Below are 16,554 nucleotides of genomic sequence, written 5' to 3'. Positions count from 1 at the left end.
ATTATTTATTACCTTTAATTAAAAAAATCTTAAATAATTTATAGGGAATATAGTATTTCTCTAAAATTAATTTAGTAGCTACCTTTAATAATATCTATATTAAGAAGAGGTTAGAATACTTAACTACTTTTTAAACCTATTTTAGGCTATATAAGTCCCTAATTATATTATTTAGCCTAACTAGTACTCTAGCTACTTTCTAATATTTTATAAATAATATTTTATAATAGTATATAGATATATTTTATAATATATTTTTAAATAATATCCTAATCTATAACTATATAAGAAAAAAATATATTAAATATTTAAAATAAATATTATAAATCTTAAAAAATAATAACTTATATATAAAGATATCTAAATATAAATTTTACTAGCTAGAAGTTAAGTTTCTAGATATTATTATTAGAAAAGAAGATACCTATATAAATCTTAAGAAAATTAAGACTATAGTAAATTAAAAGCTATCTAAAATAGTTACTAATATTAAGAATTTTATAAAATTTACTAGATTTTACTAATACTTTATTAAAGAATTCTTATAAATTCTTGCACCTATTACTATCTTAAAGAAAAAAGAAACCCTATTCTTATAAACTCTAATTTACTAGACTACTTTTAAAATACTAAAAATAGAATTTATTAAGAAATTAATACTAAAGTTCTTTAATTAAGATTAATTAATTATTTTAAAAATTAATATCTTAAACTTTATATTTACTAGAGTATTATTATAATATAATAATAATAAAATTCTATATCTAGTAAGATTCTACTTAAAAAAAATAACTCTAACTAAATATAATTATAAAATATATAATAAGGAGTTACTAGTAATTATTTATTACTTAAAAAAATAGATCCTAGAATTAGAAGAATACTAGTATCTAATTAAAATTATAACTAATTATAGAAATCTAGAGTATTTTATAATAATTAAAATACTAAATTAATAATAAGCCTAATAATTTAAATTCTTATTCTACTTTAACTTTATAATTAATTATTACCTAGGTAAGTATAAAATAAAATTAGATAACTTAACTAGAAGATTATAAAATCTTCTTAAAGAGGGAAATAAATATTTACTATACTAGAGTTAAATAATATTAAAAAGAAAAAACTTAGTAAGTTTCCTACTTAAATATTTAGAGAAGTTATAAAGCTAGTAAATATTATAATTAATCTAGCTCCAAGCTATTACTAGAAGGAAGTTAGTATACTTCTAGCTACTTAAGCTTAAAGAAGAAGAGACTATCTAGCTCCTTAAATAGCTAAAAAAGTATCTAGATAAGGGTTATAAATAAGATCTAGCCCTTAATAATATTTTAGAAAGTCTAGAAAAGGGCTATAATTATTATTTACTAATTATATTATTTAAATATATTTATTATTCTAGACTTTTATTTTATTATAATTAACTATATATTCCTAATATAGAAGAATTAAAGATAAAATTAATATATAAATATTATAAAAATATAATTACTAGCTATTAAAATAAATTAAAGATTTATAAATTATTATTATAATTATATTACTAGCCTAGAATACTATAATTTATAAAGTAATAGGTTTATAATTATTATATTTATAAATAATCTATATCTTACTAAAATAAATATTAAAAAGTATTTTATTCCTTATTTATACTTAAGAATTTCTAGAAAAATATATTTATTAATTTTATTATATATTTACTTTAAAGCTTAGGCTTTAATATTATTATAGTAATAGTTAACTAGTTAATAAAATTTTAATATTATATTCTCTATAATAGTATCTATAATATTAAAAGAGCTATTTATTTATTCTAAGACTATATTTAGAGATTTTATAGATTTCCTAAGTCTATTATATTTAATTAAGGATCCTAGTTTATATTAATATTCTAGATATACTTAAACTATATCTTAAAGATAAGATTATTCTTATTTATTATTTATTATCCTAAGACTAATAAATAAATTAAATATATAAATATTATTTTAGAATAATATCTATAAATCTATATTAATTACTTATAAAATAATTAGGCTAAATAGCTACTTATAGTAAAATTTACTACTAATAATATTAATTTTAAGATTACTAAATATTCTTTATTCTTTATTCTATATAATTTTAACCCCTATATAAGATTTAAGCCTATCCTATTTAATTATTACTTATAAACTTATAATACTTACTAATTTACTCTAATTATAAAATAGATATAAAAATATTATTATACTATTATAATTATTATTTAAGCCTATTATAAATATTATATTAATTAGAAATACTACCCTACTAGATACTATATTAAGGGCTAATTAATCTAGTTAAATATTAAGAATATTATAATCCTGTACCCCTAAAAAAAATTAGACTAGAAAAATCTAGGCCCTTTTCTTATTAGGAGGATTATTAGCCCTTATATCTATAAACTAGACTTACTTAAGAGCATGAAAATATATCTAGTATTTTATATTAAATTATTATACCTAATTACTAAAGACTTATTACTTAAATAAGAGGAAATTAAATCCCTATATATTAAAGTTAATAGTATTAAGAAATAGGAGATTAAGGAAGTAGTTAATTTCTACTAGAACTATTATAACTAAAATAGCTACTTATATTTAAAGTATATTATTAAATAGATTAGATACTCTACTATTATTAAAATTTCTACTAGCTACCTAGAGAATACTATTAAATATATTACTACTTATTATTATTACTACCTTAGAAAGCCTGAATTTTAGGAATACTTTACTAGAGCTTAATCTAAAAAAGGAGATATTATTATAGTATAATTATATACTTATTTAGTTAGATTCTACCCTAATTATCTATCTCTACTCCTATATTTAAGTTATATTACTCCTAATCCTATTATAGCTCTTCAAGCTATATCCTTATCCTGACCTAATCTCTACCTGTTGTACCTATACATAGATAGCCTGAATATACACTCTGCTATTAGCTACACCTACTGCCCGCCTGCTCCCTGTAACAAAATATCTAAATCTAATTTTATCTCTTAATATTATATAGCTCCTCTTTATTAGAAATTAATTATTACTATTATATTTATCTTATTATTTATATTATTTAAAAATATAAAAACTCTTTTATATAATATTCTTAATAAATTAAAATAATATATTATTAAGATATACTAGTTCTTTATTATTACTATAAAAAAATTTTATAAATTATTTATTTTATATTTTATTATTATTAATTTTTTTAATTATATTTAATAAAAAAATAATATAATTAAGTATTAGAAAATATAAGTTAAAAAAATTTAATAAAAATTATTTAAAGTATTTATTTAAAATAATATATTTTTTTAATTATTATTTTTTTTTAAAAAAAATACTAATATTATTATTTTTTTTATTATTATTATTATTCTTATTATATTTATTTTTATTATTTAAATCTCTAAATAATTTTTTAATCTTAATAAATTTAATAATTAATAAAGTAATCTAAAATACTTTATTTCTTAAATTTACTAGAAAATAATGATAAATCTTATGTCACAGCGTAGCTGTGTACCTATCTAGTTAGATTCTGCCCTAACTACCTGCCTCTATTTCTATATTTAAGCCATGTTACTCCTGATCTTATTATAGCTCTTTAAGCTATGTTCTTATTCTAACCTGATCCTTACCTATTATACCTATATATAAATAGCTTAAATATATACTCTATTATTAGCTATATCTATTACCTACCTACCCTCTATAATATTATATAGCTCCTACTCTAGATATAGCTATTATTAATATATTAAAATAATCTAAACTATCCTTAATTATAGATTTAGTTAAGAAATTTATAAATTATATTATTAATAATTTTATTATTTAGATTATTTACTTTAAGTCTTATAATAAATATATTAATTTTTTAGAAAAGAAGATTTATACTTTCTAAAACTAAATTAATAAAGCTAGCCTAGAATTAGTTAAGAAAAAAGAAATAATATTATATTAGAAAAAAGAATTAAAAATAATCTAATAAAAATTAATTAAGTTTAAGTATATATTTACTATATTATAAATTATTATTATTTTTATTATACTTACTTTTATTATTATCCCTACTCTTACTAAATATACCTTCCTTACTAAAATTATAATAGTTAATATAATAAAAGTACTTATACTTATTTTTATTAGCTCTTTTTCTAGTATCTATTTTAATAAGAAACTTCCTAACTTATAAGAATTTAATAATACTTATTTTAATCTTTATTATTTTATATAATAGATCTATAATAAAATAAATACTAATTTAGATTATTTTCTAACTATTAAAGCCTAACTAATCTATATAATAAGATATCTAATTAAAAAGGCTTATAAACTAATTCTATTTAAAATAAGACTTAATATTCTTTATGTCACGGCGCGAAGCCATAGTACCTATCTAGTTAGATTCTGCCTTGACTATCCACCTTTATTCCTGTATTTAAGCTATATTATCCTTAATCCTATTATAGCTCTTTAAGCTATATCCTATCTATTACCTAATACTTACTATTCTGCTATTCTATCTAGTTAACTTCTAATTAATAAATATCTAAATCTAACTTTACCTCCTAATATTATGTAACTCTCCTTTATTAGGAATTAATTATTACTATTATGCCTATCTTATTACCTATACTACTTAAAGATATAAAAACCCTCCTATATAATATTCCTGATAAATTAAAATAATATATTACTAAAATATATTAATTTTTTATTATTATTATAAAAAAACTTTATAAATTATTTATTTTATACTCTATTATTACTAATCTTTTTAACTATATTTAATAGAAAAATAATATAATTAAGTACTAGAAAATATAAGCTAAAAAAATTTAATAAAAGCTATTTAAAATACTTATTTAAAATAATATATTTTCTTAATTACTATTTTTTTTTAAAAAAAATACTAGTATTACTATTTCTTCTATTATTATTATTATTTTTATTATATTTATTTTTATTATCTAAATCTCTAAATAACTTCCTAATCTTAATAAGTTTAATAATTAATAAAGTAATTTAAGATACTTTACTTCTTAAATTTACTAGAAAATAATTATAAATCTTAATTATTTTCTAATCTTAAATAATAAAATAATTTATATAACTAGTTATTTTAAAGAAATCTTATATACTTAAATCTTATTATATATTTAAGATAAAATCTATAAATTAAATAATTATATTAAGATTTTAAAAATTCTAAAGAAAGTTTTTAGAAATCTAAATTTAAAAACTAATATTTATACTAATTTATTTTATTTTTAATAAATTTATTATAAATTTAATATTTTTTTTACTAAATTTTAATATCTTATATTAAAAAAAAATATAAATAAAGATATCTTATCTATAATTTTAAAATAAATTATTAATTAAAAATTTTAAAAAATATTAATATATTTTAAAATCTTATTATAATATTATAATTTTATTAATTACTTATAAAATTTAAAAAATTATTATTATTATTATATAAATATTATTTTATTCTTATTTATAAAAAATTTCTAGCCTTTCTAATTTATTTTAAAATTAATTCTTACTACCTAAATTTTTATAAATCTTATTAATCTTATTATTATTATTACTTTTACTAAAAATCTAATAAACCTATTTATTATTTATTATCTTAATTATTAAATTTAATACCTATATTACTACTATAGTAGTACTAACTACCTAGTAAATAGCTACCTATACCCTAACTAAAGACTAACTAGCTATACTTTTATATTTACTATTAAACTAGACCTATACTTTTTATTAACTAGAATCTTACTTACTAAATACTTTCTATCTCTTAAATTAGAAAATAGAGTATTCTTAACCTAAATTATAATTAAAGATACCCCTAGTACTTCCTTTATTTATTAAAGGTTATAATAGCTAGAATAATAATAAAAAAAGAAAATTATTAATCTAAATTAATAATCTTATTTATTAATCTAGAAATTCTTAATAAGATTTTATTAATCTTTACTATAATTAATTCTAGAGCTAAAAATAAATATTTTATAAATTATAATTAAATTATAAATAATTAATTAAAGATATTATTATTAAGAAATCTTATTTTATTAAGGAAATTTAATAATACTTTAGTAAAGTTTAATTATATTATTTATTTTATTTATTTAATTTAAAGAATTTATAATTATATTAAAAAAAATATTATTTTTTTTATAATCTAATTTATATATTTTCCTATTATTCTTAATTTATTTTAATTAAAGATTTATAATCTCTAAATTAGATTTATTAATTATATTATTTTATTTAAAAGTTTTTATTATAAAAAATACTATAATATATTTTTAAAGCTTATAAAAATTTTAATATTATATAATATATTACTAAAAACTTCTCTTTAATACCTTAATTCCTATCTTAAATCTCTAAAGAACTAAGATATTACTAGAGTCTTAATTATTATCTATACTATATATACCTACTATAAATACTAAATATTTACTATTATTATTATAAATATTAAAATTACTCTAAATCCTATTACTATTATTAAATCTAAGTTATAAGAGTAACTACCTCCTAAATTTATTAAATTCTATAATATATTCTTACTAAAAGAGGCTAAGTACCTGCTATCTTATTAATCTAATAATTATAAGATTAAATTATTATTTAAAAAAACTTTATTTTTTAAGAGCCTATATAATATATCTTAAGATAAATTAAAAATTTTAAAAAAATAAATTAAAAAGAATTTAAAAAAAGATTTTATTTATTCTAGTTTTTTTTTTACTATATTTCCTATTTTATTTATAAAGAAATCTAAAAAAAATCTATAATTTTATATAAATTATTAAGCTTTAAATATAATTATTATAAAAGATTATTATTTATTACTATTAATAAAAGAGATATTAAATAATCTAAAAAAAATAAAATATTTTTTAAAAATTAATATTATTTTTACTTTTAATAATCTATAAATTAAGAAAAGATAAGAATATCTTATTATTTTTTAAACTTAATTAAGTTTATTTAAATTCTTAATAATATTATTTAGGCTTATTAAAGTCTTAATATTATTTTAAAGATTTATTAATAAAGCTTTATATAATTATTTAGATATTTTTTATATTATATATCTAGATAATATTCTAATTTATAGCTAAACTTATACTAAATATATTTATTATATTTAATAAATATTAGAATACCTATAAATAGTAAGACTTTATACTAAATTTAATAAATATAAATTCTTTATATATAAGATAAAGTTCCTAAAATTAATTATAAATAAAGATAACTTCTAAATAAATCTTAATAAAATAAAAATAATTACTAAATAAGAAATACTAATCTATCTAATTAATATTTAAGCCTTTATTAACTTTAGAAACTTTTATTACTAATTTATTTATAATTTTTTAAAAATTATTAGATTATTAGTTAATCTAATTAAGAAAGATATTAACTTTAATTAGATATTTACTTATTAAAAAATATTTAAATAATTAAAAGCTACTTTTATAAATACCCTAATATTAAAATCTTTTAACTAATTAAAAAATATAATTCTAGAAATTAATATTTTTAATTATATATTTACTAGAGTATTATTATAATATAATAATAAAGATATATTATATTCTATTATATTTTTTTTTAAGAAATATTCTATAATAGAATATAATTATAAGATTTATAATAAAGAATTATTAGCTATTATTTATTATTTTAAAGAATAATATTCTAAATTAGAAGGGACTTTATTACTTATAAAAGTTATTATAAATTACTAGAATCTAAAGTATTTTATATTAATTAAATTATTAAATTATTAATAAGCCTGCTAGTCTAAATTTCTATTAAGATTTAACTTCTAAATATATTATTATTCTAGGAAGTTAGATATTAAGCCTGATATACTAACTAGAAGGTTAGAGGATCTACCTAAAAAGGGAGATAAATAATTCCTTTATTAAAATTAGACTATTTTAAAATTTAAAAACCTATTACCTGAAATTACTACTAATCTAAGACTAAATATTAATAATTAATACTAAATATACTTTATTAAATAACCTATTATTAATAAACTAATCTTCCTACTATTAATATTATAATTATTATTTAATAAAACTTATTTATAAGATAAGAAGCTCTAGTTTATTTTAAATATTCTAAAAAATAGTCTACTAAGATACTCTAATATTATACTAGCTAATTATAAATATACTAGTCTATATTTAAGATACTAAGACTAATTTTACATACTTAATTATAATAAGATAAAAGCTAAAATACTAAGACTTTATTATAAAAATCCTATTTGTCAGGGGGCAGAGTCGGATTCAGATATTCATTGACTAGGAGCTAACTAGACAGAACAGCAGAATAGTAGATGCCAGGTAATAGACAGGACATAGCTTGAAAAGCTATAACAGGATTAAGGACAATATAGCTTAAATATAGGAATAAGGGTAGATAGTTAAGGTAGAATCTAACTAGATAGGTACTATAGCTTCATGCTGTGATAGTACCCCCCCTCTTAGAGTCGAGCTCTATTAAAACTAGGGAGGAATTGGCTGGGATTTCTTAAGATAATAGAGGTAATAATTATTTACTAGTTAATAAGTATTTTTTAGATATTTAGCAGGCTCTTTAGTTAGCTTATTATACCTAATTTATTTAATAGTATATTATAGTTTAGATTTACTATAACTTTAATAAACTTATTAGAAATTAAGAATTTTTTTAACTTCTTATTTTTTTAATTCTTTTACTTTAATAAGTAGTAGTAGATTAGGATATTAATTAAGTAGAGGGTTATTAGTAATAAGGTAAAATAAAAATATATTAAATATAGAATAGATTCTTATACTTTTAAATAATTTAAATTTATAAGTATATAGGCTAATAATTTTCTTAATATAGTATAGTCTAAAGTTTTTCTAGTCTAATTTCTTCTATAGGTAAAGTATTTAAATATTATAGGTATCTAGCTAGACTTCTTACTTTATAATATAGTAATATATAGATTACTTTTAGTAATTAGCTTGTACTTTATAATAAGCTTAAGTAAATAAGATTTTAATATAAATAAACTTATAAATTTTATATATAGTATTAGTAAATTTCTTAGTATCTTTTTTAGTAGAATAGATAGTAAAATAACTTAATTTAAATTCTAATATTAAATAAAATCTATAATTAGCTATAAATAATAATATTTTTATAGATTTAGAGTAAATAAAGTTAGTAATAAACTTAATTATTAATAGCTATTTAAACTAATTATCTTATAGATATAATATATATACTTATAAGTATTATTCTAGAATAGTATTAATATATTTAGTTTAGTTATTAGTCTTAGAATAATAAATAATAAATAATAGATTATAAATTTTTAGGCAGGATATTAGGTATTTTTAAAAAGTAATAATAAATTAGACTCTATAATTTAATATAATTATTTTAAAGATATTATAGAGTTTCTAAATATACTTAAGATATAGATTAATTACTTCTTTAATATTAATTATTCTAGTATAAGAAAGAAAGTATTTTATCTTTATTAGATAGTTAATTATAACTAGAATAATATTATAATTATTACTTAATAATAAATATATAATAAAGTCTATACTTATATCTTGTTAGGTATATTTAGGAATTAATAGAGGTCTTAGTATTTCTTACTTTACTTTTTAGGAAGGAGTAATTTAATAGTAGAGATAATAGTTCTAGATCTATTAATTAATATACTTATAGATTTTAGACTAGAAATATTTATATAATATTAGTTTATATATCTTAATTTTTCTAGAATATTTAGTAGTAGGGTTTTTATAATAAAGTCTTAATATTTTAGCTTTTATTTTATTATAGTTAGATATATAAAGTTAGTTTTAGTATTTTAGGTATAAACTAGTATATTTATAATTAGCTAGTATAATATTAAGATATCTTAGTAAACTATTCTTTAGAGTATTTAAAATAGACTAGAGTTTCTTATCTTATAAATAAGCTCTATTAAATAGTAGTTATAATATTAGTAGTAGGGAGATTAGTTTATTAGTAGTAGGTTATTTAGTAAAGTATATTTAATATTAGTTATTAGTATTTAGTCTTAAATTAGTAATAGTTTTAGGTAGCAGGTTTTTAGATTTTAGAATAGTCTAATTCTAGTAAAGGAATTATTTATTTCTTTTCTTAAATAGATTCTCTAACCTCTTAATTAATATATTAGGCTTAGTACTTAATTTCCTGGAATAATAATATATTTAGAAGTTAAATCTTAATAAAAATTTAGACTAGTAGGTTTATTAATAATTTAGTAACTTAATTAATATAAAATATTTTAGATTCTAGTAATCTATAATAATCTTTATAAGTAATAGAGTCTCTTCTAGTTTAGGATACTATTCTTTAAAATAGTAGATAATAACTAATAATTCTTTATTATAAATCTTATAATTATATTCTATTATAAAATATTTCTTAGAAAAAAATATAATAAAATATAATATATTTTTATTATTATATTATAATAATATTCTAGTAAATATATAATTAGAGATATTAATTTCTAGAATTATATTTTTTAACTAGTTAAAAGATTTTAGTATTAGGATATTTATAAAAGTAGCTTTTAGTTATTTAAATACTTCTTAATAGATAAGTATCTAGTTAAAATTAATATCCTTCTTAATTAGGTTAATTAATAGTCTAATAATTTTTAAAAAATTATAAATAAATTAGTAATAAAAGTTCCTAAAGCTAATAAAGGCTTAAATATTAGTTAAATAGGTTAGTATTTCTTACTTAATAATTATTTTTACTTTATTAAAGTTTATTTAAAAACTATTTTTACTTATAATTAGTCCTAGAAACTTTATCTTATATATAAAGAATTTATATTTATTAAATTTAGTATAAAATTTTACTACTTATAGGTATTCTAATACTTATTAAATATAATAGGTATATTTAATATAGATTTAGCTATAAATTAGAATATTATCTAAATATATAGTATAAAAGATATCTAGGTAATTATATAGGATTTTATTAATAAATCTTTAGAATAATACTAGGGCTCTAGTAAGCTTAAATAATATTATTAAGAATTTAAATAAGCCTAATTAAGTTTAAAAAATAATAAGATATTCTTATTCTTTTTTAATCTATAGATTATTAAAAGTAGAAATAATATTAATTTTTAAGAAATATCTTATCTCTTTTAGATTATTTAGTATCTCTTTTATTAATAATAGTAGGTAATAATTTTTTATAGTAATTATATTTAAGGCTTAATAATCTATATAGAATTATAAGCCTCCTTTAGGTTTTTTTATAAATAGGATAAGAAATATAATAGGGAAGAAACTAGAGTAAATAAAATCTTTTCTTAAATTTTCTTTAATCTATTTCTTTAGAATTTTTAATTTATCTTAGGACATGTTATATAGGCTTTTAAAAGGTAGGATTTTTCTAGATAATAGTTTAATCTTATAATTATTAAATTAGTAGGATGGCAGGCACTTAGCCTCCTTTAGTAAGAATATATTATAGAACTTAGTAAACTTAGGGGGTAGTTACTCTTATAGCTTAGATTTAGTAATAGTAATAAGGTTTAGAGTAACTTTAATATTAATAATAGTAGTAGTAAATATCTAGTATTTATAGTAAGTATATATAATATAGGTAGTAATTAAGACTCTAGTAATATTTTAGTTTTTTAGAGATTTAAGGCAGGAATCAAGATATTAGGGAGAAACTTTTAATAGTATATTATATAATATTAAAATTTTTATAAATTTTAAAAGTATATTATAGTACTTCCTATAATAAAGACTTTTAAATAGAATAATATAATTAGTAAATCTAATCTAGGAATTATAAGTCTTTAACTAAAATAAGTTAAGAATAATAAGAAAATATATAAATTAAATTATAAGAAAAGTAATATTCTTTTTAGTATAATTATAAATTCTTTAGATTAAATAAATAAAATAAGTAATATAACTAGATTTTATTAGAGTATTATTAAATCTCCTTAATAAGATAGGATTCCTTAATAATAGTATCTCTAATTAATTATTTATAATTTAATTATAATCTATAAAATATTTACTCTTAGCTCTAGAATTAATTATTATAAAGATTAATAAAGTCTTATTAAGGGTTTCTAGGTTAATAGACAGGATTATTAATTTAGATTAGTAACTTTCTTCCTCTACTATTATTCTAGCTATTATAGCCTTTAATAAGTAGAGGGAGTATTAGGAGTATTCCTAATTATAGTTTAAGTTAGGAATACTCTATTTTCTAATTTAGGGGATATAAGGTATTTAATAGGCAGGGTTCTAGTTAATAGGGAGTATAAGTCTAGTTTAGTAATAAATATAAAAGTATAGCTAGTTAGTCTTTAGTTAGGGTATAGATAGTTACTTACTAGATAATTAGTACTACTATAATAGTAATATAAGTATTAGGTTTAATAATTAAGGTAATAAATAATAAACAGGTCTATTAGGTCTTTAGTAGGAGTAGTAGTAATAATAGGATTAATAGGGACTATAGGAATTTAGGTAGTAGGAGTTAGTTTTAAAATAAATTAGGGAGGCTAGGGATTCTTTATAAATAGGAATAGGGTAGTACTTAAGTAATAATAGTAATAATTTTTTAGATTTTATAGATAATTAGTAAAATTATAATATTATAATAAAATCTTAAAATATATTAATATCTCTTAAAGTTCTTAGCTAATAACTTATTCTAGAATTATAGGTAAGATATCTTTATTTATATTCTCTTTTAATATAAGATATTAGAATTTAGTAAAAAAGATACTAAACTTATAATAAGTTTATTAGAGATAGAATAAGTTAATATAAGTATTAGCTTCTAGATTTAAGTCTCTAAAAGCTTTCTCTAGGATTTCTAAAATCTTAATATAATTACTTAATTTACAGGTTCTATCTTAGATATATAATAAGATTTAGGTATATAAAGTTTCTTTAAAGTAACTAATTATATAAACTATTTTATTATTTAGGGTTAGAAAATAGTTAAGATTTATAATTATTTTCTAGTAAATTTAAGAAGTAAAGTATCTTAGATTACTTTATTAACTATTAAACTTATTAGGGTCAGGAAGTTATTTAGAGATTTAGGTAGTAAGAATAAGTATAGTAAGAGTAATAATAATAATAAGGGAGGTAGTAATATTAGTATTTTTTTTAGAAAAAAATAATAATTAAAAAAATATATTATTCTAAGTAAGTACTTTAAATAGCTTCTATTAGATTTTTTTAGCTTATATCTTCTAGTACTTAATTATACTATCTTTCTATTAAATATAGTTAAGAAGGTTAGTAATAGTAAAGTATAAGATAGATAATTTATAAAGTTCTTTTATAGTAATAATAAAGAATTAGTATATCTTAGTAATATACTATCTTAATTTATTAGGGGCATTATATAAAAGGGTTTTTATATTTTTAGATAGTATAAATAGTAAGGTAGGCATAATAGTAGTAATTAACTTCTAATAAAGAGGAGTTATATAATATTAGGGGGCAGAATTAGATTTAGATATTTATTAACTAGGAGCTAATTAGATAGAACAGTAGAATAATAGATGCTAGGTAATAGACAGGATATAGCTTGAAGAGCTATAACAGGATTAAGGATAACATGGCTTAAATACAGGGATAAGGGCAGATAGTCAAGGTAGAATCTAACTAGATAGGTACTACAGCTTCGCGCTGTGACACTATTACTAGATATTTTAAAAAAAATTAAGATATATAAACTAATATTATATAAATATTTCTAATTTAAGATTTATAAATATATTAATTAATAAATTTAGAATTATTATTTCTATTATTAAATTACTTTTTTTTAAAAAATAAAGTAAGAAGTATTAAAGCCTTTACTAATTTTTAAATATATTTAATAAGATATAAGTATAGATTTTATTATATACTTATTATTAAGTAATAATTATAATATTATTCTAGTTATAATTAATTATCTAATAAAGATAAAGTACTTCCTCTCTTATATTAGAATAATTAATACTAAAAGAATAGCTAACCTATATTTTAAGTATATTTAGAAACTCTATAGTATCCTTAAAATAATTATATTAAATTATAGAGTCTAGTTTATTATTACTTTCTAAAAATATTTAATATTCTATTTAAAAATTTATAATTTATTATTTATTACTTATTATTCTAAAATTAATAATTAAATTAAATATATTAATACTATCTTAGAATAATACTTATAAGTATATATATTATATCTATAAAATAATTAGTCTAAATAATTATTAATAATTAAGTTTATTATTAACTCTATTTACTCTAAGTCTATAGGAGTATTACTATTTATAGCTAATTATAGATTTTATTTAATATTAGGATTTAAATTAAGTTATCTTATTATTTACTTTATTAAGAAAAATACTAAGAAATTTATTAATATTATATATAAGATTTATAAATTTATTTATATTAAGATTTTATTTACTTAAGCTTATTATAAAATATAAGTTAATTATTAAAAATAATCTATATATTACTATATTATAAGATAAGAAGTCTAGCTAGATATTTATAATATTTAAATATTTTATTTATAGAAGAAATTAGACTAGAAGAATTTTAAGCTATATTATATTAAAAAGATTATTAGCCTATATACTTATAAATTTAAATTATTTAAAAATATAAGAATCTATCTTATATTTAATATATTTTTATTCTATTCTACTATTAATAACTTTTTACTTAATTAATATCCTGATTTACTATTACTTATTAAAATAGAAAGATTAAAAAATAAAAAGTTAAGAAAGTTCTTAATTCTTAATAAATTTATTAAGGCTATAGCAAACTTAAGTTATAATATATTATTAAGTAGATTAAATATAATAAATTAATTAAAAAATCTATTAAATATTTAAAAAATACTTATTAACTAGTAAATAATTATTATTTTTATTATTTTAAAAAGCCCTAGTTAATTCCTCCTTAGTCTTAATAAAGTTTAATCTTAAGAAGGGGAATATTATTATAGTATAAAACTATAATATTTATTTAGTTAGATTCTATCTTAATTATCTACCTTTATTCCTATATTTAAGCTATATTATTCTTAATCCTATTATAGCTTTTTAAGCTATATCCTATCTATTACCTGATACCTACTATTCTACTGTTCTATCTGGTTAGCTCCTAGTTAATGAATATCTGAATCCGACTCTGCCCCCTGACACTTTAATTCCTAGACTATTCTAACTTACTTAACTATCTAGAAATAGTATTTAGAGATTTTAATTAAGTTTAAAATATTTAAAATTACCTCTATAATTAAAAATAAAAAAATTTAGACTTTAATACTTATTTTATAGAGTTTTATTATTTTATTTTAGAAAAAAAAATACTTAATAAATCTTTAATATTCTTTTTAATTTAAAATATTTTAATTAAATTTTAAAATATATTACTTTATAATCCTACCTTATCTTAAGATTTTTAAAAATATATTAATTATCTCTAGTTACTAGAAAATTACTATTATTAATACTAGCTATAAATATCCTATTCTTATTTAATATCTAGTTCCTACTACCCTAGTCTAGTAATATTAAGGAATTTCCCTAGTTCTATCTTATTTAATTACCTAGTTACACCTCCTATACCTAGAAGAGATTTAGATATTATAAATTTATCTTATACTTACTATATACTATACTTCTTTAAAAAAGAATAATATAAGTATAAAAAATATTTTTATTATAAAAATAAAATATATTATATAAAAAATTATTTCTTACTTAATTAATATCTTATATAAATCTAAAAATAAATAAATATACTAGTATATTATTCTAGCTTAATTCTTACTATAATATCATTTACTTCTTATACTATAATTTAGAATAACTACCTTACTACTTTAAAGGAACCTAACTAATTATACTCCCCTAATATTCTACCTAACTTAAAAAATAGAGTCTACCTAGCTATAATTACTATCTAGTATTAGAATATATATAGAAGCCCTTATTACTAGATATATTACTTTACTTATCTTATATTATTATTAAATTAACTAATTTCTTTAATCTCTATTATATATATACTAATCTAATAGTATAGTAAGTATAATTATATTAAAAAAATCTAAAAATATTAACTTATATTATAACTAATTCTAGAGCTAAAGAAATTAACTTTATAGATTACTAATAAATAAAAATATATAAATTAAAGACTATTTTACTTTCTTATTTAATACTTTTATCTAATTTTTATAATAAGAAGATAGAAAAAGATATAATAACTTATTATATAAAGGCTAACTTATTATTAAATAATTATTATAATTAAAAATCTATCTTTTATATTATTTATTTCTTCTATTATCTAATTATTTTAGAACTAGCCTAGCTTATTATATATAACTTAAAAATATATTTCTCTAACTAAATAATTATATTTAATAGCTA

General features: G+C 16.7%; 1 protein-coding gene across 1 annotated transcript; it reads right to left on the bottom strand.

Annotated features, from left to right (window-relative positions):
• Window positions 1-9,517: 9,517 nt before the first annotated feature.
• On the bottom strand, window positions 9,518-9,679 carry P175DRAFT_0437927 (uncharacterized protein; the record flags this gene model as incomplete). Its single annotated transcript, XM_040893877.1, has 1 exon — window positions 9,518-9,679. A coding segment is annotated over one exon (162 nt), but the record flags the coding sequence as incomplete, so codon positions are not given.
• Window positions 9,680-16,554: the final 6,875 nt, after the last annotated feature.

This window comes from Aspergillus ochraceoroseus, assembly GCF_002846915.1.
Source record: "Aspergillus ochraceoroseus IBT 24754 chromosome Unknown P175scaffold_4, whole genome shotgun sequence".
Classification (NCBI taxonomy): Eukaryota; Fungi; Ascomycota; class Eurotiomycetes; order Eurotiales; family Aspergillaceae; genus Aspergillus; species Aspergillus ochraceoroseus.
This window is presented reverse-complemented; position numbering and strand designations above follow the sequence as displayed.